The sequence below is a fragment of the Nannizzia gypsea genome, genomic scaffold (genome assembly GCF_000150975.2).
Source record: "Nannizzia gypsea CBS 118893 supercont1.6 genomic scaffold, whole genome shotgun sequence".
Lineage (NCBI taxonomy): Eukaryota > Fungi > Ascomycota > Eurotiomycetes > Onygenales > Arthrodermataceae > Nannizzia > Nannizzia gypsea.
In genome coordinates, this window is record NW_003345196.1 from 1,153,110 (window position 1) to 1,176,168 (window position 23,059).

The 23,059-nt window shown below is 47.9% G+C and overlaps 7 protein-coding genes across 7 annotated transcripts; 5 read left to right on the forward strand and 2 right to left on the reverse strand.

Moving 5' to 3' along the window:
• Positions 1-1,397: 1,397 nt before the first annotated feature.
• MGYG_07034 (DML1) lies at positions 1,398-3,279 on the forward strand (the record flags this gene model as incomplete). The annotated part of the gene is made up of 5 exons (XM_003170989.1): positions 1,398-1,469; positions 1,540-1,745; positions 1,857-2,295; positions 2,384-2,904; positions 3,015-3,279. The coding sequence occupies 5 exons, from the start codon at positions 1,398-1,400 to the stop codon at positions 3,277-3,279; spliced, it is 1,503 nt and encodes a 500-aa protein (XP_003171037.1).
• Positions 3,280-4,522: 1,243 nt separating this feature from the next.
• Positions 4,523-4,915, reverse strand: MGYG_07035 (hypothetical protein; the record flags this gene model as incomplete). The annotated part of the gene is made up of 1 exon (XM_003170990.1): positions 4,523-4,915. The coding sequence occupies one exon, from the start codon at positions 4,913-4,915 to the stop codon at positions 4,523-4,525; it is 393 nt and encodes a 130-aa protein (XP_003171038.1).
• A 1,872-nt stretch (positions 4,916-6,787) lies between these two features.
• Positions 6,788-9,085, forward strand: MGYG_07037 (hypothetical protein; the record flags this gene model as incomplete). The annotated part of the gene is made up of 3 exons (XM_003170991.1): positions 6,788-7,651; positions 7,707-8,364; positions 8,427-9,085. The coding sequence occupies 3 exons, from the start codon at positions 6,788-6,790 to the stop codon at positions 9,083-9,085; spliced, it is 2,181 nt and encodes a 726-aa protein (XP_003171039.1).
• Positions 9,086-10,928: 1,843 nt separating this feature from the next.
• Positions 10,929-13,958, forward strand: MGYG_07038 (hypoxia up-regulated protein 1; the record flags this gene model as incomplete). The annotated part of the gene is made up of 1 exon (XM_003170992.1): positions 10,929-13,958. One exon carries the CDS (start codon positions 10,929-10,931, stop codon positions 13,956-13,958), a length of 3,030 nt encoding a protein of 1,009 aa, XP_003171040.1.
• Positions 13,959-14,215: 257 nt separating this feature from the next.
• MGYG_07039 (drug resistance protein) lies at positions 14,216-15,943 on the reverse strand (the record flags this gene model as incomplete). The annotated part of the gene is made up of 3 exons (XM_003170993.1): positions 14,216-14,909; positions 14,957-15,512; positions 15,580-15,943. 3 exons carry the CDS (start codon positions 15,941-15,943, stop codon positions 14,216-14,218), a joined length of 1,614 nt encoding a protein of 537 aa, XP_003171041.1.
• A 1,406-nt stretch (positions 15,944-17,349) lies between these two features.
• Positions 17,350-19,200, forward strand: MGYG_07040 (cholinesterase; the record flags this gene model as incomplete). Its single annotated transcript, XM_003170994.1, has 5 exons — positions 17,350-17,577; positions 17,753-17,925; positions 18,018-18,237; positions 18,310-18,901; positions 18,962-19,200. The coding sequence occupies 5 exons, from the start codon at positions 17,350-17,352 to the stop codon at positions 19,198-19,200; spliced, it is 1,452 nt and encodes a 483-aa protein (XP_003171042.1).
• A 1,568-nt stretch (positions 19,201-20,768) lies between these two features.
• Positions 20,769-22,697, forward strand: MGYG_07041 (hypothetical protein; the record flags this gene model as incomplete). Its single annotated transcript, XM_003170995.1, has 5 exons — positions 20,769-20,921; positions 20,990-21,159; positions 21,234-21,392; positions 21,448-21,592; positions 21,642-22,697. The coding sequence occupies 5 exons, from the start codon at positions 20,769-20,771 to the stop codon at positions 22,695-22,697; spliced, it is 1,683 nt and encodes a 560-aa protein (XP_003171043.1).
• Positions 22,698-23,059: the final 362 nt, after the last annotated feature.

Genomic DNA, 23,059 nt, shown 5'->3' on the forward strand with positions numbered 1-23,059 from the left:
AATGTGTGTGCGGGTGGCGGGCGTGTTGTTCTCTTGTTTATTTACACACTTACCGCTGCTGATATCGCGGACAAACGGGCTGCACATCCCTTGGTATGGTCGATCGAGGGTTTGATAACGAGCAAGAGGGCGACTATATCGTTAGCTAGAGACAGCAAACCGCCGGGTGCAGGAGAAGACGAAGAAAAAGAAGAAGAAATGCCCGAATGTAAACAGAGACTGAGGATGCTGTTGTTGTTGTTCGCGTTTGCTATGAGCTCACCAGGTTGGCTGCGCTAGTTTAGGCGGTTAGGCCCAAGTCACACCGATGCGAAGATGTACCGCGCCACCACATTTGGCAGCGAGGGTACAGGGAGGAGATACAAGCCTTTTTTAATATAAACAAATAATATACGGGGCTTAACAGTGCTTGAGTGTAGCTATACTAGAAGTCAAAGAAACTACTGTTAGAGGCCCTCTATCAAGGAGGACACATACATGTATTTAGCAGAGAGATAGAGATTTAGTACCTATAGTTACTCGTAGTCACTGACTGCATAGGACTAGTTATAATGAATACCATTTTACGCGTTGAACGAACATCACGTACTTTAGATTGAATATCAGATTTCTTGTCATCCCGTATATACACAGTGCAGACGGCGATCATATATGGATTTCTCATAGTTATATCTTTGCTCCACCATCCACGCCCGCCGTTGGCTGAAATCTCCCTCCTTCGATCCTAGAATTGGTGTATAGAATCCAGCAATTCTTCCGGTGGGATAGTTATATGGATGCAATGGGTACTGCTGTAGTTAGCTCACTGTACTACAGAATGGGAAATGATCCAAACATATGTTTGTAAACCGCAAGGGCTTCAGGGTCAATAATTCCTGACGATGTGTTCCTTGGTATCTGAGTCAAAGGATGACATCTTTCCACGACAGTTGCACATCCTCAGTCTTTATACTATAGAGCACTCTGTATACTATGTTGGTCCAGGTATCCAAGTATCCAGATTATCGTATCCAAGTAACTATCAGGAGTGAAGGATAGCTGGATTAGTCATGCTCTGGCTGCCCACCTTTTATCTCGCCTTTTTATCTCGTTCTTCTATCAACATCAAAGCCTTGTTTTCGACGACGAGGACGACGAAGCAACGAGAACAAGAAGAGCAAGAAGCGAGTCGAGGAGATGCAGAAGTGAAGAATGACTGCTTTTACCTCTGACGTTGGTTGACAACTAGTGACGGGCCTGAGAAGTGCTCATAGCCTCGTGTAAGGCAAGGATATTTTACAACCTACATAACTACATCCCCACATAGTTGAAGACCACAACTTCAGCTCAGCCCTTTTTTGTCATCTCCCTATACAAGGTGGCTCTAGCTGAGAAAGGGAGTAAATAAGAAAGATAAAATGCACGAGATAATCACCCTCCAGCTAGGCCAGCGCAGTAACTACGTGGCTACTCACTTCTGGAATGCCCAGGTACGAGTGTCTGATATCTGATATTGACCCCGCGGCTGGTTGAGTAGCAAAGCTGATTGATGTATATTAGGAATCCTACTTCACGTACTCGGAGAGTGAACAGTCTCCTGTAAATCATGATATCCATTTCCGTGGAGGAATAGGGGCAGACGGTACAGAGACCTTCACCCCGCGTACCCTTATCTACGACCTAAAGGGTGGGTTTGGCACACTGCGCAAGTACAATGCTCTATATCAGCTTGAGCAGGATGAGCCTGGCCTGGACAGCGGACTCTGGTGAGAACTATACCCTCTTTTTTGACCTGATTTTCAAGATATGGAATGGTTTTATAGCCTTCCCTATATCTGCGGCTTTTGATATCCTAACTTACTGACATGACGACATAGGGACACGAACGGCGTTCTGCAGCAGCAACCTAAGATACCACAGAGTGAATATCAGAGATGCCTTGACATGGGCTTACCGGTTCCCCAGCTGGCAGCAGAAACAGTCAGGTACTGGTCCGATTTTAACCGTGTATTTTACAGCCCACGCTCCATACAGCAAATCAACGAGTACGACCTTGGCTCTCAACTGATGCCGTTTGAGACCTGGTCCACCGGGCAGACTCTCTTTTCCGATTTGGACAGAGAACATGACCTCTTGGACCGTGATTTCCGGCCCTTTGCGGAAGAATGTGACCAGTTGAAGGGGATCCAGATTTTTTCCGGGGTCGACGATGCATGGGGTGGTTTCGCGGCGAGCTATGTCGACCGCCTGAAGGACGAGTACGGAAGCAAGAGTATCTGGACCTGGGCTCTTCATGGATCAGCTAACACACAACGAGTAAGTTCGTTTGCTTCTTATCTTTGTTTCATCCTCTTTTTTTTATCCCATCCCGGCTTCGGATCATGTTTTGATTTACGAGGGTCAGGAAAAGCGTAAGCTTGCCTCAGCGAACGTGGCAAGATCACTGAGTGAGATGGGCAGTCAAGTCACGGCTTTCATCCCCATGGCCGACTTGCCAAGCAGACTGCCATCTTATGTGAAGCCAGACCTTCGCCATGCATGGTACTCATCGGCCCTGGCATCGTTGGTACTTGAGAGTGTCAGCCTTCCTACTCGACTGCGGGGACATGAAAGGCTCGATCTTTGGGAAACGGCTTCGAGAGATTCGCGGAACATATATACTCTTGAATCCACCATCAGCACAAAGGAGTTACCTACTGATAAAAAGGATGAACCTGAAGCCAGCCATGCCGACGATGATGATACCGCCGAGAACAGACTCCAAGAAAATCTGAAACAGTTTGATGTTCAACTTTCCCCTCGCGGCCTTGCGTCAACCCATGACTGCAGGATATTCCATCAAATTTCAGTTCGACGAGACTCAACGGCCGAGCCGTCTGGTTCCTCAAATTATCCAGTGCAGTCTGTGAATACGACCACCCAGAGGTAAGTTTTTCAAAACCATCCCCTCAATTTCTACCTTGCCTTCCCCCAGGTTGCGGGGAGATAGACAGGGAGGCCGGACATTTTCGAAACGGTACTAAAATAGTTGCTAGTTTCGACTCTCAACTGGAATATCCAGCATTAGACTCCTTCCCCCGCGACCTAATCACGGACCAAGGGCTACCAGGGACAACACTCAAGGTTCATGCGGCGCTATCTGTATCTTCAAAAGTAAGAGGGTACCTTAAAGAATTACAGCAGTCGGTGGGGATCTACGTTCCCTTCGACCAGCGCGAAGAATTATCGAATTGCCTCACTACGCTATCAGAGGCTTATATTGATGGGTGGGAGAGCGATACCGATTCTGGGGATGATTGAGACAGCATCCGTCTGATATTAATTATTAATTATTAATTTATCACGAGATCAACAATCGCCGAACACCTTCTTCCCCCACGTCCCCTGGCCTGCGATAAGATTCGATGAAGCCTTAAAAACAGATGAGTCCTGGAAAACGATATGTACCGCCGCGCACCGCTTGACGCTCGGTGACTAAACCTGACTCTGTATCTTCTCGCGGATTATTCCAGAACTAAACTACCCTCGTGCGTGACCAAGACCGACAGTTGATATCATTTACGGAGGAGAAACAGAAGAAAATGTCCATGTTTCTCAAGACTTTTCTTCACACTTCTGTTTTCCATACAAGGTCGCCCTTTTTTCAAGGGACTGTGACATATTTTTCAACAGCTCATTTTTTCAACCCCATAAGAAAAGGTACTGGCCTATCAGAGGCTCCAGATAGCCGACCCATGTCGCCCTAATTGCGAATCATTATTCTAAAATATTTTCTGTTTATTTGCATCTTCTCCTCCACCAATCTCCACCCTGCGCTAACTAACTAGTTATACCCCGGGTCTAGCCACGATAACAAAAACTCCATACTACTACTCTGAATCACAGAAACGGCATGCCGACAGAATATACAGCAATGCTTTGAAGAGTACTCCGTACGGCCAAGTAGCTTGGGATATTACGACGAGATGCTGTATTCGCAGCCTAAGTAGTTATTCTACTCAGAAACTAGTCTTACGCTGTGCTTGCGTCGGTTAGCTAGCTGGTTCCGCAACCCAACACCCAATCCGGGTGTTCCGTGATGAGTCCGATGTTGGACAAAATGGGAGTCAACAATAAAATAGATACATATTGAGGCCAGAAAAAAAAAGCAAAGTGCTAGCCAAGGAAAAGTTGTTGTTGGCTCGCCAGTGTACAGACTGGCAACACCAATGGTGATAACTAGTGCAGATGTTGTATGGTCCTGCAGGTGTGTTGCTGCACAAAGTGTGAATGCTCGGTCAATTCTCGATAGCATCGGGGTCTCCAATCCCTCGACCGATGCCATTTTCCCTCATGATTTCAAACACGACCTTTCTTGTGGCTACATAAAAAAGCAATTGAGAACAGGTTTGCCTCACCTATTAGATTGAAATCAGGCTTTGCCACTTGCAGCGAACCCTGGGAACGCTGCCATTGTTGACGTCTACCTGTCCCGAGCATTGCGAATTCTGATACTGCCTGGGAGAAGTGACAGTTGTCTGCTGCAAGGACAATCGCGCGATGCTCAAGTTGACATCTTGCATCGACACTGGTACGAAGTTATATATGCATTTTCCGACTGGATCTTTCCGGCAACCTTTGCAGGTGTATGACGCGTAGAGTTGGTACTCTGTACATCATCCAACCTTGGCCGCCGTGTTCTGTGCACGGTATACACCATAGCACCGATCCGGCGATCTGACGACTTAGGCTTTAGATTCGCTGTGGGCACAGAGCATGATCTCCAAGGTGATTTTTGCGCTATTGTACCGCTTGAATCGAGTAGCATCCGAGGGTAGTAGAGACAATTGTTCCTGTCTCTGGGAAGTCTCAATGCTCGGGCCCGGATCGGGATAGTCCCGCTCGCTTCGCCGAGCTGGTCATGGGAGGGAAACCTTGGAATGCTCTTTTCGGACATCGAATAACATATACATATCCAGGAATACGAGCGTACATCCCAATATCAGCCCGGTTAAGGTAGTCCTCCATCGTTGCTTCAGGCATGGGTAAACGATCTAGCCATGCTGCGGTGTGGAATAGTCACTGAAACCAGCTTCCGGCAGGTGTTGTACAGATAGCGGTGGTGCCTCTACACACTGCACACCAGACGGGTTCTTGTCATGTCTATTATTGGAGTGCATAGTACTCCCTAGATCATACGTGCCCTAGCATGTTCGACTATGCACAATAACGATACAACGCGGACATTCAGCTACGGAAGGCTCACGATGGTGTTGATGGGAGAGCACCATTGCAAGTCTAAGGTAACCTAGCCTCCAACAATGTTCACAGATTAGTCCGGGCCCCTCTGGGCCCAGTTACGGAGACTTCTCCACCCAGTTCAACATGGAATTCGAGATGATGGGATGTCGCTCCAGGCACCGCAATGACATCTTCAGCCACAGATCTTCATGTAGGAGCGGATGAGATCTGCTCTTGCGGGCCTTAGATAGAACTGGGGTTCCTGAATCATGGTGAATTGCCCACAGTTAGTTATCTGAATTTGCTCCCACGCTCGCTAACTAACTATTGAAACATCATCTAACAAACCCCATCTTCCAATACTCACGGACGATATATTGGATTATCATCACCATTGGCATGGGAGCCATCGTCTGTCCATTCTGAGCTCGAGCCGTCAACAGTCGTTTTTCACGCACCCCCATCCAACTAATAGAAATGGGCCATGATTGGTAGCTTTTGTGCCTGCTGCTATGGCAATCAGAACAACAATCATGAAATTGATTGAAGAAAGTAAATCCACTTATCGATATTTGGACTTGCCCGAGCATATCCTGCCACGGGGCTGGACCGGAGGAAGCGCTGGCTGAGAGACTTTCCCGCAAAGAAATGTGAATATATGCATCGATGTTCTACGACTTATGTGCATCCGCACTACATGTTCTTGGTCCAGTTACTTGCCAACCGCGCGTTCAGAGGGCTGGAAGAACATTCGCCTCTTCATCAGCGTGGAAGTACTCCACAACTCCATGGGACACAGTCGCCTTTGACCAGAAATGGTGTTTCGATTGGGTTGTCTGCTGGATAATACGCAGCAAATGAGTCAATCAATATATTATTGTAGGATTCCTGATGGCTACATAACTGACTTTTTGCTTCACCTCTGGGAATACTAATTATGAGAAGGTTAACTTATTATTGATAAATTCAGCTTTGGCGAAGAGCGTGCTTGTGGGGGTACTTGCTGGTATATAAACACCGGACCAAAGCCAATGCCTGTTAGACTTCAGCTAATTAAGGTACAACACAGGTAAATGGGAGGTGGGAAAGTTAAGCCTTGAGGACGAGGATGCACGAGAACTCCTGATCCTTGCAATTTCTTTTGCATCGGATACCTTTCGTGGATTGATGTACATGGTACAGCCATACATATTGTCAGGACTCCCCTGCAGCTCCTTGGGTTACACACGATATCTCGGTACAGGATGTTTTCTTTTCCTTGCCAGGCCAAATCGACGCCGGGCTTCGACATGGTTCTGCAAACCTTGATTTATCAAGTTATCCATGATGCGTTTTATCTAGGCCCGAATATACTCATCATACCTCACGATAGGAAGGCGCCCGCCGGAATGCATATAAGTCCCATGGGTTCCCTGCAGTCTTCCTATCTCGCTCTTTTTTATACCCAGGTGTCGTGGAAGACGTAGTTGATAAAATTGAGGAACTCCTTCGCTACGGTTCCTCTAATTTACTCCTTTCGTTCAGTTCATTTATTTATTTTTGTTTATCCACGCACTAGAGCTGCTGCCCTTCATTGTCTTGATTCAAGATGAAGTCAGCACTCGTCTGGCTGCCATTGGCAAGCGTTGCCCTTGGCGCTGCCATCAAGCGCCCTGACTATGGAGACGGTTACAGAAGCGGCTATTCTGGCGGCTATGAGGCCGGTCATCACGGTGGCTATCACGGTGGCCATCCGGGTTTCCCAGGCGGCTTCCCCAGCTGGCCTCAAGAGCCAAACGAGCCTGAAGAGCCTGAGGAGCCTGAGGAGCCCGAAGAGCCTCATTGGCCTGACTGGCCAAATGGCCCTTCAGAACCATCTGCCACGCTCTCACAAACCTACCCTCCTTTGCCAACATATTCTCAACCCCCGGAAACCACAGAGACGACTGAGACTCCTGTACCGACGCAGCCGACGTACCCTACTGAAACAGAGACTCCAATTCCCACCTATACTCCAATTCCAACTTATACTTCGATTCCCACCACTGGTACTGTAAATCCTACTGAGACCTCGGAGACTCCTGTCCCAACGCAGCCAACACCTACCGAGACTGAGACTCCTATTCCAACGTACCCAACGCCTACCGAGACTGAGACTCCTGTCCCGACGTATCCTACTGAAACGGAGACTCCGGTCCCAACACAGCCAACCTATCCTACAGGAACCGAAACCCCGGTACCAACTCAGCCAACGCCTACCGAAACTGAGACTCCCGTTCCAACATACCCTACTGAGACTTCAGAGACTACGGAGACTCCAGTCCCAACACAGCCAACTTACCCTACTGGAACCGAAACTCCTGTTCCCACGCAGCCAACGCCTACTGAGACTGAGACTCCTATTCCAACGTACCCAACACCTACCGAGACTGAGACTCCTGTCCCAACATACCCTACTGGAACCGAGACTCCAGTCCCTACTCAGCCAACTCCATCGGAAAGCACTGGAACTGTTAACCCCTACTGAGACTTCAGAGACTACGGAAACTCCAGTCCCAACTTACCCTACTGGAACCGAGACTCCTGTTCCCACGCAGCCAACACCTACCGAGACAGAGACTCCTGTCCCAACTGGAACCGAGACTCCCGTCCCTACACAGCCAACGCCTACCGAGACTGAGACTCCAGTCCCAACGTATCCTACTGGAACCGAGACTCCTGTTCCTACTCAGCCAACACCTACCGAGACAGAGACTCCTGTCCCAACTGGAACTGAGACTCCCGTACCTACTCAGCCAACTCCATCGGAAAGTACTGGAACAGTGAACCCTACCGAAACTTCAGAGACCTCGGAGACCCCCATCCCAACTGGAACCGAGACTCCTGTTCCCACGCAGCCAACGCCTACCGAGACAGAGACTCCCATCCCAACTGGCACTGAGACTCCTGTTCCTACTCAGCCAACACCCACCGAAACCGAGACTCCCATCCCAACTGGAACCGAGACTCCTGTTCCAACGCAGCCAACACCTACCGAGACAGAGACTCCTGTCCCAACTGGCACCGAGACTCCCGTTCCTACTCAGCCAACGCCTACCGAAACCGAGACTCCAACTTGTCCCACCGTACCAGGATCAACTATTACCATTACGACAACAGAGACTATCACCAACACCAACTGCCCAGGTAAGTTGAAATTCCTATGAAAAACATTCTGTCAAGCAAATAGCGGACGCACTGACATATAGTAGTTCCAACGGAGACTCCAGCTCCCACAGAGACTCCAGCTCCTACGGAGACCCCAGCTCCAACGGAGACTCCAGTTCCAACAGAGACTCCAGCTCCTACGGAGACCCCAGCTCCAACGGAGACTCCAGTTCCAACAGAGACTCCAGCTCCCACAGAGACTCCAGCTCCCACAGAGACTCCAGCTCCCACAGAGACTCCAGCTCCTACGGAGACCCCAGCTCCAACGGAGACTCCAGTTCCAACAGAGACTCCAGCTCCCACAGAGACTCCAGCTCCAACTGAAACTCCAGTTCCAACAGAGACTCCAGCTCCCACAGAGACTCCAGCTCCAACGGAGACTCCAGTGCCAACAGAAACTCCAGTTCCTACGGAGACCCCAGTTCCAACAGAGACTCCTGTGCCCTCTGAGACTCCAGTTCCATCACAGCCCACTGGTACTGTTCCCCAGCCATCTGAGACCCAGCCACCAACGTACTCATCTCCGCCACCCTCGCCAACTGAGACTGAGGCTCCTTCTGCGCCCCCTACCGAGCAGCCCAGCCCAACCAGCCCTACCCCAGTTTTGCCGCCAGTATACACTGGTATGGCCACCCGTACTAAGGGCACTGGAGTTTCTTTCCTGATGGCTATTGGTGCTGCTGCTATGATTCTGGCATGAGCCATGTTCCCTTAAATTCTACATGAGCAATATTTTTTTTTCATTCTAATTGATCAGACGCTCTTTTTCCTTCAACCATACATACCGCCCACTTGGTATTATATTTTTTAATTTCATAATTTGACAGCTGTAATTGGAGGTGAACATGGCAGAATGAAAAACAATTGGAATAATAAAATTTCGCATACCCTCAATCCCTTTCCTTTAATGCGGTTTAGAGCTGTGCGAAGGTCAAGTTTGTAAAAGCTGCAGAGACAGAGAGTATCCTTGTTACTAGTCTCATTATTCCGTTTCTACATCGATGGAACGGCATTCTAGAGAGAACGCACCATATTTTTCAAAGCCAAGGTAGCTACATTCCAAATAATGAATATATGCTTTTACACAGTGTTCATTGCAACTCCAATGTTGGAGACCTGGCGTACAGATGTGGGATAGTCTCATTACTGAGCCGGTTGATGTAAGTGCTTGATATATCGTGCAACCAAACCCGGCCTATGGTGTGAGGCTATCAAAGTAACTACCAGTTTCAAAAACAACGTGTAATGTGACCCAAACCCCTTCCTATGTAGTGATACTACCGCATTACCCGGCACAGCATTGCCAGTGAAGTACGGGAACACCGGTTGCGCCCAGTCCATCCTATAATGAAGAATGCCCTGTGACCTAGACAAACTCGCATCACTTGCATTAGCTGCACAGATACCATCCAAGCACAGTACAATACGTGGTAGTATGCTACGTTACTATATGCAACGGGGCTGCCCCTCCGTTGAAACCGTCTTCCAAACTACTGCCGGATTGAACGGAGTATGCTTAAGCAGCCGTATTGCAAACAAGGCATTTCCGGTACCAAGGACTGCAAGGCTGCCATCATTCAGGCAGATTCAGGCAGTACAAGGATGTAGCCTTCGGCGAGCACCAGCAGTTTCGCCCGACAGCTCTCCACACCAGTATTCAATTCGCCCTTGTCTGACAAGAGGTTAGTTAGTTGATCGGGCGGCCCAGTTAGCTAAATGAAAAACCCTGGCACGCCAAGGGACTGGTCAGATATCCGGAGCCTGCTGGCTCTCTATTAACTGGTTAGTCCGCCAGTTACCACAGGAGTACTTAGTCTAAGCAGATTACATGGATGTCAGGCCACGCTGTGTCTTCTCCCCTATCGACATGGATATCATATCATCACGTTCGACGAAGTGAAGTGGGAGTTGCGAATTGCGGGTGCTGTTTGTTCTGTTTGACAAACATCATGGATAAACCATATTCCGTGAAGAGATTCACGTGACTCATTTTTGCCAAGCCACCAGTACAAACATGCCGTATCAAGCATGTTTGTCTGTTTTGCACCTACCAAGCTCGCGGACTCCCCAAAAGCGGCTTTCAAACTGATGCCAAAGTGTCCTCATCGCGGCTTTCTTCAGCTTCTTCACTGTCATTTACGGCCAAGGCAGCTGTTTTTCTTACCGTTATATATTCAATTCTGGGCTCAAGCTAATAGCATAGACGTGTCCTCTTCTGCTTATTATATTCGCCCCAGCAGCGCTGGTTTATGTTTTAATTTGACCGCAACATCCAGTTTGCCCCATCACTGTTATCTGCCAGCCACTTCCACGCTCTCTTCCCTTCCCTTCATGAAGCAGATAGCAAACCTGTCACTGTCAGCAGAGCCCTGACTTACTGTATATATGTCACTTTCATTCCTCTCCTCAAAGGTATGGTCCCATTTAACCAGGCCTCCGTGGCACTGCATCTATATGAGGCGCATTGTAGTAACACTCAATTCTCTTCTAGATCTAAATCTTTAACCTTCAAACCCACCCCTCCTGCAACATCCATCTTCACAATGGCGCCCCTTGGACGGAGGAGGCTTTCTCTCTTCTCTCTCATCGCTACGGCAGTTCTACTATTTTTCCTCTCTGCCACTATCCCCGCAGCCGCGGCGGCCCCCGCCGGTTCTGGCGTTATTGGCATCGACCTTGGGACAGAATACATAAAGGCTGTTCTTGTCAAACCAGGGATACCACTCGAGATTGTCTTGACGAAGGACTCAAAGAGAAAGGAAGCAGCAGTTGTAGCGTTTAAGCCAGGCCGTGAATCTAGCCCTACATTCCCCGAACGGTTTTATGGCGGTGACGCAAGTTCACTTGCTGCCAGGTTCCCAGATGATGTCTACGCCAACTTGAAGACTTTGCTTGGTATTCCCATGAATACGGGCGTCCAAGGTTCTGGATCCGACAATGAAAATTTGGTCGAGATGTACAGACGTCGCTACCCAGCCCTGAAAATTGAAGCTGCATCCGGCGATCGAGGAACTGTTGGATTCAGGAGCGAGAAAGTTGGAGCAAAGGATGCAAAGGAACCCTTCCTTGTTGAAGAATTGTTGTCCATGCAGCTAAAGCAAGTCAAGGCAAATGCAGAGGCATTGGGCGGCAAGGGGACAAGCATTAGAAAGGCCGCCATTACAATTCCACCATACTATACTGCCGAGGAAAAACGTAGTGTGGAGTTGGCTGCCGGGTTAGCTGATCTCGACATTGTCTCCATGGTTAGTGATGGTTTAGCAGTTGGTATCAACTATGCTACGTCTCGTACATTCCCCAATGTCTCCGACGGAAAGAAGCCAGAGTACCATGTTATTTTTGACATGGGTGCCGGATCTACCAGCGCAAATGTTCTCCGATTCCAGGGTCGGACCGTCAAAGATGTAGGGAAATTTAACAAAACTGTTCAGGAAATTCATGTCCTTGGAACCGCCTGGGACAAGACCATGGGTGGTGATGTTTTTAATCAGCTAATTGTGGATGACATGGTGGAAAAATTTGTCGGTACGAAAAAACTTGGAGATGCGACTGTTTCACAAGTCAAGGCACACGGAAAGACGATGGCGAAACTGTGGAAGGACTCCGAGCGCGTTCGTCAGGTTTTGAGTGCAAATACTGAAACCACTGTGTCCTTTGAGAATCTCTACCAGGAGGATATCAACTTCAAATACACACTCACCCGGGCTGAATTTGAAAGACTCACCGAGAAATACGCCCGCCAGGTCACTATTCCACTGACAGAGGCCATTTCTGCTGCAGGTTTGAAGATCAGTGATATTGAATCCGTAATTCTTCACGGTGGTGCCACCCGAACGCCTTTTGTCCAGAAAGCACTTGAGACAGCTGCTGATGGAAAAATCAGAACGAATGTCAATGCCGATGAGGCTGCTGTATTTGGTGCTGCTTTTAAGGCAGCCTCCCTCAGCCCATCGTTCCGCGTCAAGGAGATCCGAACTCATGACACCTCCGGCTACTCTATCAATATGAGATGGAAGTCCGGAGACAAAGACAGACAGCAGAACCTTTTCACTCCTTATTCAGAGAGCGGTGGTGTGAAGCATTTGACAGTGAAGAATTTGGAGGATTTTACCTTGCAATTCTCCCAAGTCTACATCCGAAATGGCAAATCAGTTGAAGCCCCGATCCTCGAGGCACAAACGGCAAATTTGACTGCTTCCTCCACCAAGCTCAAGGACGAGTTTGGATGTGCTCCTGTTAACATTACCACCATGGTTTCGGTCAGATTGAACCCTGTAAATGGTCTCCCTGAAGTTGTGGGTGGTAGTGTTAGTTGCGAGATCCAAAATGAGAAGAAGGGAGTCGTGGAGGATGTGAAAGAATTCTTTGGGCTTGGGTCGAAGAAATCTGAACAAGAGCCTCTAATGGAGGGCGATGAAGCCATCGACCTGGATGCCACTTCTTCAAAATCTACCACTTCGACTGGGGGCAGTTCATCTTCAAGTGCCACGGCTTCGGCTAGCTCTTCCAAGGAAAACGGCAAGGCTGGCAAGGAATCAAAAACCCGAATCGAATCAATCCACGTTGCCTTTACATCGACTGTGTTGGGAACACCGCCAGTGACTTCTGAGGAAATGAGACGTATTCGAGATCGACTTTCTGCGTTTGATGCATCTGACCTCGCTCGTGTCCATCGCGAAGAAGCATTTAATGAGCTAGAAGCTTACATATACCAAGGTCAGCATTGGCTTGACGAGGAGACATTCACCAAGGCTACCAGAAACGATTTCCTAAAGCAGTGGGAAGAAAAGCTCGCTGTTTCAGGAGACTGGCTTCATGAAGACGGTACCAACGCAGGAATCGAAGAGCTCAAGGATAAGTTGCGTGATTTGAAGGAGTTCGTCCGCCCTGTACTCGACAGAAGGAATGAAGGCTCTACACGCCCCAGAAAGATCGATGCCTTGAAAGGTAGTCTTGACAGCGCAAAGATGCTGGTAGAAATTATGGAGAGTCAAATCAAAGCTGAAGAGGGACTTTTCTCCTCTTCCCTATCGGCTTATGAAGCTGCTGCTACTGAGACACCATCTGGTTCGTCGAACGCAGACGCATCCTCTTCACCTACTTCAGCCTCAACTGCCTCCCCGCCCGAGGACCCAAGCGACCTTGACCAAGATGCCTTCTCTGAATCATCATCCACAACCCAATCTGCACCCCCCGTCAAGCCCACTCTTTCCTACTCTCTTTACTCGCCCGAGGACCTCTCAACCGCCTCAAAACTCATAGATTCTACAACCAAATGGCTTGACGCCAAGATCGAAGAGCAGAATAAGCTCAGCGAGTCGGAAGACCCGGCACTTACTATCGCTGATATTGATGGTAAGCTCAAGGAGATCGAAAAGGTACTCACTACCATTCTCTCCAAACAGAGACGTCCAAACTCCGGCAAACCTAAAGCAGATGGGAAAAAGAAGGCTAAGAGCCACAAGCCGCCGCCAAAGCCCAAGGGTAAACCAAAGACTACTGGAACCATGGCGTCGCAGAAAATAAAGGAGACTCCTAAGAGCGAAAAGACCAGCTCCAAGGATGAATTGTAATGACTGTGATAGATATGGACCCGAAATGTTTTTATTTTGTCATCCCTGCCTGCGCTTCGTTAAAATTAGCAGATTTCAAATCATCCTTACCTTAGATCTTTTATGCTAGCACAATAAGTAAATATAGAGGACTTCACATTAACACCGAAATTGTCCAAGAATCGGCAGCAGGGAGCTCTACACACCCTTAAACGCCTGATGTAAATGCATCCTTGTTCGCTGTTCTCCCATAACACTCTTCTTCCCCAGTATGACAATCAGGCAGAGCTTGTCTCCTGCGGTGCCATCTCCACCTCGCCATCGCGAGACGTTCGTATTTCCGCACCGCCTACATTATTAGCACCAACTACGCCAGTCTGCCTCATTTCTCTGTGTTCTATTTCGGCCTTTTCGTCCGCCGTCATCCCAGAAGAGGCTTGGCCCATGCGAATTGTGAGTGTTAACGCTAACGAGAGTCCTGCAACACCCAATCCCGTCCAGAAGCCAATCCGATACTGTTTGTGCTTGGGCAAAGACTCTTCCCGCAAGTTTTCCGTTGTCGATATGGCTAGTCCGCCAATACCTAACCAAAAGGCAATGCCGAGATATAATAGACTATTGATAAGTCCGCTAGCCGCGGCTTGGAGGCGTCGCGGCATGGCTGTGGTAATATAGATATTGGTTACGTTGAAAATAATATCCACGCCAATGGTCCCGCAAAGCATGGCTGGAAAGATGTAAGCCCAGTAGAGGAAGCTGGTCGATGGGTCCTTGGATACCGACTGCTCTGGTATCAGGGCAAAGAGCAAAACACTAAGAATGAACCCCAGGCCAGAAATGATCATAAGAATATGATTTGGGATGATGTGAAGGATAAAGCCTCCACCAATAGCAAGACACACGCCGCCTATAGCAAGGGGCGTAAACCACGCCGCCGTCAGGATGGGACTTGCGTGCAGAACGTTTTCAATACTAAAGCCTTAGTTAGTATAAGCACAAACTTGCAGGAAAAAACTTACTAGAAACTGGCGTAAAAAAGGTAGAGACCATAGACGCCATAGGCACAAAAGAGGGATCCTATCAGACGTTTCATATACTTGGGACGAAAGAGTTCTGCGGGAAGAAGAGGCTGGCTCGAGACCCATCCCTGGACGTAAACGGCTCCCAGAAGAATAACAACACCAAGTATGAGAGTGATATAGATATAAGGTGTCGCCCAACCATTCGGTGCATGGCCACCATCTGTGAATGCATAGACGATCAGGACCAACCCGGACACAATGGTGACTGCGCCCAGCCAATCCATACGAGCCTTTGGATCCGTATCATTGAGGTTGCGCGGGATGACGAAGATGCCACCCAAAGCGACAAAGCCGACAATGATGCCACCAAGCCAAAAGTACCAGCGCCAGTTGAGAAATTCCGCCGTCACGGCTCCCATGAAGATGCCAAAATAGAAGCCGATGCAAGTAAAAGCACCGTAGATGCTGAATATCAAGTTCTTGCGAGGACCAGGTCGATATGTACAGCCCAAGAGGGCGAGGCCAGCAGGCAGAAAGGCAGCAGAGCCAACACCTTGTAGTGCGCGACAGACAATCAATGTGGTGGAGTTCTGGCTAAATCCACAAGCAATAGACCATACAAGTAGCCAGATATGGCCCCCCGAGGAAGATGATGCGGCTACTGTATATATCACACAGTCGCGCAAAGGGCACGAGAAGCGCAGCAATTGTCAAACTCGCTGCGGCAGCAGGCCACGTCTGGGCCGAGTCATTCAAGTGCAACGACTTGGACACGGGCGGCAGGATGATGTTAAAGCCGCTGATATAGTACTCGCTCATCATCATGGACATGACGACGGTGAAGACGAAGCAGGCCTCGGTGAGCCAGCTGGAGAAGATGGCTGGGCGCTGGCGGCCGAGGCGCTCGAGGTGTGCCTTGGAGAGGTATTCGTGGGCGTCATCGCCGGTGGTGTAGGAGTTTGTAGCGACGGGGTCATGGGCCATAGGAAGGAAGCGTTGGAGAAGAGTATGAAAGTGTCTGATTATAGGATGCTCCAGGATATATGGCCATTTTATAGACAAAGTGAGAACAAGTGTGTGTCGACATCCGAGTTTACCGCTTCAAAATCCTTAGACTGGTAGAATGAGCGTCCTCTTTCACTGCTACATTAACTATGCAAGCATCATACAAACTGTCTTATACGGAGTACATGCTAGGGACGGCATCTCCAATATTTTTAAAGGTTTTTCTTTTTCTTTTTCTTTTTTTTTATTAGTGGGCACGCGCGCCCCAGGCGGTAAACTTGAGCAAGGATCAGATCGAACCCATGCCTCTATACATATATAGATTGGCAGGATACAGGTGACTTGACCTACATAGATTGGCCCGCCATGGGTGTGGGTAAACCCTTTCGAATACTCCGTACTCTTGACCGTGATAGCGTTCATCTTGACATAGCCCCCGTAGGGATAGTTACAGACAACATTGGAATATGATAGTGATACCAGTATAGTACTATCATAGGGAGCATTAGACATAGACCAGCCAGTGCTCACCCTCTGGCTACTATACAATCTTTCCCGCATCATGATCAAACTCAGCCAAGCCATCTTGCGGTGTTCGGAAAGAGATTCCAGGAAAATACTTCTGTCTCTGAGCTTGCACCTTCTCCTGGACCTCAATCGAAAGGGATGCATACCTAGTGAATTCCTGGGAATCCATCGTCGATGAACTTCTGTTGTTAGAGGAAACCAGCTTTCGCTGTTGTTGGAACTACCTTAATATACCAATCTTCCTGGATAAACAAAAGGTCGTCAGGGAACAGTACCGGATGGATCTTTGGATCATCTACAGATCAGGTGTTAGAATCGAACTCCTGAACTTAGGAGTATTTTAGAACAAGAATAACTAGCCTGTAAAACGAAGAAGTTGGGCCCGGTAAGTTGTAACTAACTACGTGCTAGTGGTGAATAACTAGTTGTTGAATATTTATAAAACACGTCTCCTGCGCCAATCAGCGCAGGCTCGCCTTTTTGGCTCAGCCGTTTGACATTAGTTAACCATGTTGCCAATGTAGGAGCATTCTGCCTGCGCATTCCATCCTGCATGGTCGAATTTTTGAGAAGTTACGATTATAACTAGCATTGTGGAGGTTTGGCCAACGCCTGTCTCCTCCATTATTGACAGGTTGACTAACTAGTTAACTAGATAACTAATTAAAGAGTTGTATTTCCACCCCGATTAGTACCATATCAACTAGTTACAACTATTCTCCTGACAGTCGCCCCCCCCCCCCCCCCCCCAAAAAAAAAAAAAAAAAAAAAAAAGCTCCCTATAAAAGGGACTTGGGAGCGCGAACGCAGTTTCTTGTACGTTTGTTTACCTCCTTGCCTTCTACCGACCAGTGACCATGTTTATACTAACTGTCGGCATCCTAGCTTTGCTTGCCTTTGTGGATTTGCTTGCCTTTCCGGATTTTCTCTCTATCCAACGCTGTGCGAGAGCAACTCCGGGCTTCCTGAACTCTTTCCATCCGTGCACTTGGGGTATGCCATCCATAAGCCCACATATAATCAACTATACTACTTCGGGCGTCGCGGTTGCAAAGTATAACAATATTCGTTTCGCCCATCTTCCAGTAGGCAATCTTCGTTTCCGTAAGCCCAAGACTCCCCCGCCACGAGCAGTCGGCGTCCAGGATGGCAGCCAGTATTCTTCTACTGAGTGTGTTTATACCATTTACCCATCCACCCCCGGTCTCCAACCTTGATAATATTCGGGGTCAGGAGGACTGTCTGTTCCTGAATGTACAGGTTCCAGAGGGCATCAAGGAGGGGGACAATGTGCCGGTAATCCACTGGGTCTTCGGAGGCTCATATTCCTTTGGGAGCAAGGATGCGGGAGATGGTACAGTCAATCCGGAAGGGTTGTTTGATATGTTTCATCAAAGTCACGAGAAGTTTATCTTTGTTATCAGCAACTACCGGTAACTCGCTCCAACGATCTACCTTACTGAAGCTTTGGTTATCGGTAACCAGTCTTTTCTGACTACTAACTGGCTATAACTTATCACTCTAGACTAGGCCTTTACGGGTGGATGTCTAGCCCGAAGGAAGACATGACTGCAAATGTCGGGCTACATGATGCCTTTGCTGGGCTAAATTGGACAAAGAAATATATATCTAGATTTGGTGGTGACCCAGAAAGAATTACTATTGCTGGACAAAGTGCTGGAGGAGGTATAGTCACTTTGATGCTGACTGCTTATGGCGGCGCTAGCGAGCTTCCGTTCTCCCAGGTAACTATCGTCCACCATTCCTAAGATCAACTACATGTTTATTCTAGGTTCTAATATTAGTACTATATTCAGGCAATAGTGCTATCTCCAGATCTAATGCCTCGAAGAGATGTAGCTTTGCAAAGAGAGGACGTCTATAATGAAGTTCTAAAGGTTACTAACTGCGCCAATCTCGCCTGTTTAAGGACCGCTTCATCTGATGTCCTTAAAATAGCAAACCATCGTTTGATAGTTGAAACACCTATAGGACCTGGAGAGATGTGTTTTGGCCCTGGTATCGGCTTCGCACCTTTTGTGGATGGGGATATTATTCCGGAAGCACCTATTATACTCTTTGAGCAAGGGAAATTCAATAAAAAGGTACAGCGAGTTATTACGGGTAATACCCCTCTTGAAGGGAAGGGTATGACTATGGATAGTGACATGCCAGAGGCGTTCCCCAAGCTAGTTCGGTTTTACTTTCCCACTGCAGGTGACGAGACGATACGTCGCATTAAGAAGCTGTTTCCTTTCCCAGCAGACGAACCAAAACGCCTTGCTTGGGACTGGATTACCTCTGTTGTATTTGCTTGCCATGCCTCGAGTCTTGCGAAAGCGTACGGAGACAATGGATATCGGTTTGTGATGAGTATTCCACCTGGAACCCACGGCCTAGATTTATCCTGTAGGCTACCCCTCCCCGCTGTTGAAACCTCGTTGGGCTAATACCGTTTCTCTCAACCAGACTTCTTCTTCGTGAATAATGAGACGACGCCAGTAGCGAGTCCCGATGTTGTCCGACAAACCCAGATATATCTTCACCAATTTCTCTACGGAGAATCTATCTGGCCGCCATATAGCCCACGGTTCCGCATCATGGATATTGTTGAACATGGATTCGAATTCAAAACTGATCCCTGGGTAGCAAATCAGATTTGCCCGACCTTGTTCGATATTATCAAGGATGCCGAAAATGCTAACTAGATAATTAATTTGAGAAGGGAGTTGCCGGTTTTGTCCTTACTTTGTTTACCCTTAGATGGGCTTGATGTGTTTGCTTATTTGGTTGGTGGTTGGCCCTTCCCTGCGGCGCTATGGTCTATAATCGAACAATTATCCAGCAATGGCGCGCAAGGCGGAGTAGCTATTTAGGGCAGTTAGGAATACACTCGTTCACTCGTTCAATTTAGACTGAGCACAAAGCTTCAATAGAAATACAATGTTCCTTCACCAGTTATATTTAAACATAGAAAGGGAGCGGGTGCCGCTTATACATATCATTTGTCGATAATAACTACATGTAGCACCACTCGGCCCGTACCACCTGCGCCTCTCCAAGGCCTTGTGCTATAACTAAATAAATAGGGCCGGAATAGGCGAGAGGTATTAAATTTCTCTTATTTCTGACATAGCACGGAACATAATAGCTGGTAGGCGGGCGGAAGAGGAGCCAGGGTATCTACATCCGCGCCAAGAGGTCCATCTATACCGGATCGGGGAATTTAGTGAGGTCTAGGAGTATAGAGTAATTTTCGGAATAAAGACCCAACCTCATTACTCTAAAGATGAAATTACGCTGCCTTAAAGTAGCCATTACTATGATCAATGGTGTAGCATAAATATAGCAAGAAAAAACGAGTATATACTGCAGTCTTGACTAGGGTCCCCTGCCTCTGTATTCTCACAAAATGCAAAGGCATTCGGCTGATTTCGCGCGAATTCACAGAGCTGTATTTTGATAAAGTAGCCATATTCTCATACTAGAGTTAGGGAGGAATTCAGATGCTCATTTCACTCTATGACGTGACTACCGGATTATATATAGTCCGTATGGATTGACGTTCCTGATGACGAAGCGTATTTCATTCTGGACGCGGCTTTTAGCTGGCTAAGTCCGAGGAGCAGCAAACTCTAACTCAGCCCCTGAGCCGGCGATGTAGTGAAAAACAACATAACTATCATCCCGCCTCCTCCCGAAGGGCATAACAGAACATGTTCTGTTAGTTACTGAATGCCCTTAGTAATTGCAGTGGTTATTCTACCGTAGGAAAGACATGATATGATACCAGAGAAAAATCACCTCACTCCACTTCACTGGTTACCTTTCTTGTTCGTCCGAAAATAAACAAGGGCGTATATACAGAACCCGTCCGGGTCGGCGGGCCGTTGATTTATAATGAATAGCGAAGCGACAGTCCCACAGCAGCCTAAAGCCGTGCTGACAAAAGCATACGGAGCATATGCTTCCATATATTTTATGTCAAGGAAGCTCTTCGTGATGGCCTGGCCTGGCGGTTACGCCTTGCACTACCAATCATATTCTCGTGTCAAGGGAGATGCAGATAGATTGCTCGAGAATTTCCTCCAGGATTTTCTCTAGAATTGGACCGTCCTCGGAGACTTATATTATCTCCGGATTGATATCTTTGAGTCACAGTCACGATGGCATTGCCTACAAATTGCGCTGAGATCCGCTGGATCTCGCAGTGTTCATTGATCTCACGCTTTTCATATCCTCTAGAAGCTGGGCCTCTACATACTGTGAATTCCCAATGGATACTTCCGCACAATCCTCTGTCCCGGCGAGTGGTCAGGCTTCAATTTACTCAATTGAGCGACCTCTAACCAATACTATTCCTAACTCTGAAAAGGCCACAGTCGATGACGGCCATTCATCAATACCGCCGCGAGTACATGGATGGAAGGTACGTGATATACAAAAAAATGGCCCAACGGTCTTGACTCACTTATACTTACACTTTCTGTTGTGCAGTGGTTCCTTGTATGCTGTGTGCTCTATTCCTCCGCCTTTTTATACGGACTCGACACAACAATTGTGGCCGACGTCCAAGTGCCTATTGTGGAAAGATTTGGGTCCGTGGATAAGTTAAGCTGGCTCGGAACCGGTTTCCCGTTGGGATCCGTCGCAACCATTCTTCCAATGTAAGTCTCTCTTTCTTTCCTTTCCTTTCTTATTCTCTAAATCTTCTTTAGACATGGAAGCTAATGTTTCGAAGCGGTGCTCTCTATAACATATTTGACATCAAATATGTATATATAATATCCCTTGCTTTGTTCGAAGGTGGGAGTGCCCTCTGTGGCGGCGCCCCGAGTATGGACTCGTTGATAGTGGGCCGAGTAATGGCTGGAATTGGAGGATGCGGAATGTACCTTGGGTATGTCCTACACACTCTTACAGCCATTTTATTCCCATATTAACGTACTGTCTAGTGTCCTCAACTACATCGCTATTTTTACCACTCTACGAAGACGACCTGTATATATGGGTTTGACTGGCATCGTCTGGGGAGCTGGAGCTATCCTTGGCCCTGTGATTGGGGGCTCCTTTGCAGACAGCCCTGCGACATGGAGATGGGTAAGTGTGAAGCACCTGGATAAAATGGCTCCCATCTAACAGTTTCTAGGCATTTTACATCAACCTTGTCCTTGCCGCTGTCACATTACCTGCACTTTTTTTGCTTGTTCCAAGACACAACTCATCTCCGGATGGCTCTGTGCTCTCAAAGTTCAAGGAGCTGGATATCATAGGAATGGTCCTTAACGGCGGGATCTACTTTCTTTGGGTTATGGTTCTCACCTTCGCCGGCGTAACTTGGAAGTGGAACGACGGACGCATAATAGCTTTATTCGTCTTGTTTGGAGTTACACTGATCGTCTTCATTCTCCAGCAGTACTTCGCGGTATTTACCACCCCGGCCCGCCGTGCGTTTCCAGGGGCATTCCTCAGAAGAAGATCTTTGATCATTCTCTACATCAGCACCTGCTGCTCCAACTCGGCGTTTTTCGTCGGAGCCTATTATATCCCGCTTTTCTTCCAATTTACTCGCGGCGATAGCGCAATTGCTGCCGCCGTTCGCCTTCTACCATTCGTAATGGTCGCTATAACGTTCATCATGTCGAGCGGAGCCTTGATGCCGGTTTTTGGTTACTACATGCCGTGGTACTTCATCAGCGGGGTATTTTTGGTTGCAGGATCCTCCCTTATGTATACTGTTGATGCCCATACACCGACCGCCAACATATACGGATACTCTGTCCTTCTTGCTATTGGGGCTGGGTCCATAGCACAGGCGGCTTACAGTGTTGCCGCCGCAAAGGTCAAAGGGTCTGAAGTTAACCAGGCAGTCACCTTCATCAATCTCGCTCAGCTTGGAGCAGCGGTGCTATGTCTTGCTATTTCCGGTACGATATTCCAGAATTTAGCCATTAGGAACCTTGAGGCTGCCCTCGCCCAATATGGCGACTACTCAAGGGCGCAACTCATTTCTGCAATAGCTGGTGCAAAGAGTGACATCCTTATCCATGGAACACCAGAAGTTAAGGAGGCCGCAATCAATGCCATTATTGCTGCGATGAAAAATGTTTATGTTTCGCTGATTGCAGCTGGTGGAACAGTGTTGGTGACATCGCTTTTCCTTAAGAGAGAGAAGCTGTTTATGAAGATGGAAGCAGGGGGATGAAAGTTGTACATAATACATATCTGCCTGACAGCGGGATAACTAACTAATATGATATCCAAGTATATAGTTCATATAAGTAGATCAAGGAAACTATATAGGAAAATAATACTCACTACCTCAACTAATCTATAACCATATCCACTGCAATGCCTGTTTCCTACTATAGACCCAGTAACCCCTTCCAGGAGCAACCCTTCTATCCCTTTTTGTTGCTTCGTATGAGTATAGTGATGTCGAAAGCTAGACGGGCCGCTCAACATAATCAGCAAGCTTTGGATATTTCGTTTTTAATAGGCTTGCTTCATTTGGTACTGCCCCGGGGCTGCAGCTTGGCTGTGTGGTGGCTTAGTCTGTCGTGGCTG